Source organism: Eutrema salsugineum, unplaced genomic scaffold (assembly GCF_000478725.1).
Source record: "Eutrema salsugineum unplaced genomic scaffold, Eutsalg1_0 scaffold_8, whole genome shotgun sequence".
NCBI classification, from domain to species: Eukaryota; Viridiplantae; Streptophyta; class Magnoliopsida; order Brassicales; family Brassicaceae; genus Eutrema; species Eutrema salsugineum.
In genome coordinates, this window is record NW_006256414.1 from 8,699,337 (window position 1) to 8,703,389 (window position 4,053).

The following is a 4,053-nucleotide window of genomic DNA, read 5'->3' on the forward strand; positions in this document are numbered from 1 at the left end:
ACAGTCTCTTCCGGAGATCATCCTCATATATTTGCTCCTTTTCTTTTGAGAATTTTATATTTGGAACCAAAGTAGTCTATCACGTTTCTTACGTGCCATAAACTCTTTATTGATAAATCGTCCTTCATGGACATATTTTTGGAGCATTTTGAGCTAGAAGTGAGATTTTATTTCATTGTATGTCTGGCATTTACATATGAATTATCCTTTGAACTTCAGGTTCAAAATCATATATATGATGATCCATAATGATAATTCATAAATCTTATTCATTAGCTCTTCCGTACCAAAACATGGAGAAATTTCACCATTGTTGATCTTGCAATCTTCTAGATCGCTTTATAAATTTCCATAAAATCCAATTTAAGTGTGAACATAATCTTCAGGATGTTCACTACTTTGATATGGATTCTTTAATTCTCCCCCTCGAGATGATGATACTTCAAGTTTGTTGGGGTCGGTTTCACCCTAATCGGTTTAAACCACCTCAGGAATATCGGAGAGCCGATTTTGCAAGGAGAACTAGCGATCCATTAAGTATGGGTCGAGCCGCGCACGAGAGGAGTGGGCCGAGCCAAAAAGAGGAAGTAAGTGAACCGAGCCGCGTGAAGGATGTTCAATGGGCCGAGCTAACGGGCCGAGCTGTGCAAGAAAGCTAACGGGCCGAGCTGTGCAAGAGAGCGAACGGGCCGAGCTGTGCAAGAGAGCGAACGGGCCGAGCTGTGCGAGAAAGCAAATGGGCCGAGCTGCATAAGAAGGAGAATGAGTCGAGCCATTCTCTTCCACAATTGGGCCGAACCAAGGCTTTGGAAGACGAAAGCCCATAGAAACCCGAAGCGAAGTATTATGACGGTGGCTGCACGAAGCGATAAGGAAATATTCTGAAAATCTCTCCCGAGATTCTCAGCTAGTCGGTTCAGAGAATTAGTATAAATAGACGATGCATACAATTCATTCTGTAACTTTGGACAACTCGAGAGCATTAAGACCTAAACACTTTCACAGCAAACAAAACCTTCTTTTGATCTTACTGTTCTTGCGATTACCCTAGAAATTTCGGATCCCTAAGTTTTTCCTTACAAATTTTTGGTTGTCCGAGTTTTGGCTCACACAATTTGGCGCCGTCTGTGGGGAATCGAAACTTTCTTACTCTAAATCGACGAGACTTTAAGATCCGAAGAACATGGCGAGCAACACTCTCGACAATAACAACAACAACAACAACAACAACGATAACGGCGCGGAGAAGGACGCTCCAGCATCAGGCACAACGACGGCGACGACCGAACCTAAGAGGAGATGCGAAAAATGATGGCTGCGTTGATGAAGAAGATCGACGAGCAGGACAAAAGAAACGAGGCAATTACAGAGAGGCTTGACGCGATGACAGCCGAGTGACGACACCCAACTTGGAGAGCGAGAATCTCCAAACCGATGGATGGAATCCGCAGACGCTTCGATTTCTCCACGCCTGCAGAGGCCTCGGGAAGCGGCGCAAGAAATCCCCTTGCTCCACCAACGTTTCGTCCTCTCGGCGAACAGACTCCCCCGGCAACCCGAGTCAACATGACCGAGCCACCTCCACTCCGTCGGAACTCAAGGCGACGAGCCGGCGAAGAGGAGAATGACGCGATCGACGTGGACGCCCAACAGAGCGATGGAACCACGAACTCACAAAATGGCTCGGGTCGGTGAATAAGCCAAGAAGAGCTCGCCTCGGCACTAAACGGCGTCCGGACTGATGAAATCACCGATCCGGCTCGCGGCGACAACCTGACCGAAGAAGAAGAAAACCTCCAATGGATCGAGCAGGCGGAACGCGAAAACGAGCCGAGGAGAGAAGAGCGGGAGCGACTCCCCTAATCAAAGGGAATGACTCACGCGCAAACCCTCGAAATCAAAGAGCTGCGAGCCTCAATGGCTCGGACAGTAGCCGAGATACGCACCATGAAGTCTCAAGTTCATAACGCGACGAGTGCTGCGCCCGAGATCGATCGGATGCTTGAAGAAACCTAGAGAACACCATTCACGGCGAGAATCACGGAGGCTAGGATTCCCAAGCCCGGGAAGGTGAGAATCCCGTTCTACGAAGGAACGACCGATCCGAAAGCACACATCACAGCGTTTCGGATATTATGGGACGAGTTTTCACAAAGAATGCTGCCAAACTGACCGAGCGGGAAGTAGATGCCGGATATTGTTTGCTCTTCGTGGAACATCTCAAGGGAGCCGCGCTCGAGTGGTTTTCGAGACAGGAGCGCAATTCAATCGGCAGTTTCCACAGCTCTCCGCCTTGTTCCTTGAACAATACTCGATGTTTATGGACAGAGGAACCTCTGATGCCGACCTGTCGACGCTATCCCAAGGACCGAATGAACCGCTTCGGGATTACATGGCAAGGTTCAAAGCGGTCGTATCCAAAATAGAAGGAATAAGCGACAAGGCTGCACTCGAAGCTCTGAAACGGTCTTTGTGGTACAAATCCGAATTCCAACAGGAGATGGCACTCAACACGCCACAAACGATTCAAGATGCCTTGCATCGGTCATCAGACTTCATCGTGAATGAGGAAGAGATGAAGAATCTAGACGAGCAGTACGAAGCAACAAAAGCAGCGATCCGAAGCTCAATTTTGACGCGTCCCTCGAAGAAAGGTAATTCATCAAACAACGCAACAACGCAGAGCTCGGACGAACCTAGAAGCGGAGGTGCCCATAACTACCAAGTAGGCACTAGACGCGAAAGAGGAGAGCCGCGCAACAACACTTGGGTAAGAAAGCCCACCAACTACGACGAAAAGGCATTCTGCGAGTATCACCAGACCTACGGGCATTCAACAGCACAATGCCGAACTCTAGGAGCAAAACTCGCAGCTAAGATGGCAGCGGGAGAGCTCCAGAACGTGGTTAACCTCAAAGACCTCGTCCCTAATGAAACAAAAGAAGGAGCCGAGCCGAGCGGCGCGGCAGAACCCGCAAATCCTCCCCGACGGGGCGATAACACCAAGCGCGATAGGAGAGGCGAACCCGAAGAGCGACCCGAGCCGTGGCAAAGGATCAACATGATCATGGGTGGATCTCAATATTACCAAGACACGGTGTCCTCCATCAAAGCTTACCAGCGCCGAGCCGAAGCGAAGGAAAATTGGACAGAACCGACCGATCTCTCGAATACAGTGATCTCCTTCGCCGAGGAGGAAACGGCAGGAATCGATAGACCACACAACGATCCACTGGTGATCAAATTGACGATCAAGGATCACGATGTAGCGAGGGTGCTCAATGATACTGGGAGCTCGGTAAACGTCATTTTCAGAGAAACGCTCAGAAGGATAGGAATCGATCTCTCCGAGGTGACGACAATCCCCAAACCCCTAACCGGATTTTCAAGAGAAACAACGATGACCATGGGAACAATTAGGCTCCCTGTGGTAGCTGGCGGAGTCACTAAGATCGTCGAATTCTGCGTCACCGATCACCCAGCAATCTACAATGTGATTATGGGAACTCCAAGGATCAACGGGATGAGGGCGGTCCCTTTCACCTATCATCTCTGCCTCAAATTTCCGACTCCAGCATGCATCAAAACGATCTGGGGAAATCAGAAGGAGTCGCGAATGTGCTGCTTAGCAGAGCACAAGCTGAGGAATCCCGTCACCGACGCAAGAGCAGACATAGATCGCAAAAAGATGAAGACAGACCGAGAGCCTGCGAACGAGCTCTCGAAACTCTTATAGCAATTACAGATCGTGGAGAGCCGCGAAACGCGCGCCGAGCCGGTATGTGATGTAGTGGACTCGGTGTGCATAGACGAAGCGCGTCCAGAACGATGCGTCAAAATCAGAGCAAAACTAGAAGAACCCCTGAGTAGCAAAACTTCTTTCTCTCCTCAAAGAGAACATCAACACTTTTGCCTGGACAGCAGAAGATATGTCAGGCATAAGCATCGACGTGACCTGTCACGAGCTGAACGTGGACCCAACCTTCAAACCAATCAAGCAGAAAAGAAGGAAGCTCGGACCCGAACGAGCTAAAGCAGTTAACGACGAAGTGG

The 4,053-nt window shown here is 49.4% G+C and overlaps 1 protein-coding gene across 1 annotated transcript; it reads left to right on the top strand.

Annotated features, from left to right (window-relative positions):
- The first annotated feature begins 2,314 nt into the window (after window positions 1-2,314).
- On the top strand, window positions 2,315-3,736 carry LOC112088517. The gene has a single exon (XM_024158861.1). It carries the CDS (start codon window positions 2,315-2,317, stop codon window positions 3,734-3,736), a length of 1,422 nt encoding a protein of 473 aa, XP_024014629.1.
- The last annotated feature ends 317 nt before the right edge of the window (window positions 3,737-4,053 follow it).

Bases quoted from the DNA above. Each gene is read 5' to 3' on its own strand.
- LOC112088517 (XM_024158861.1), top strand. From the start codon at position 2,315: ATGTTTATGGACAGAGGAACCTCTGATGCCGACCTGTCGACGCTATCC.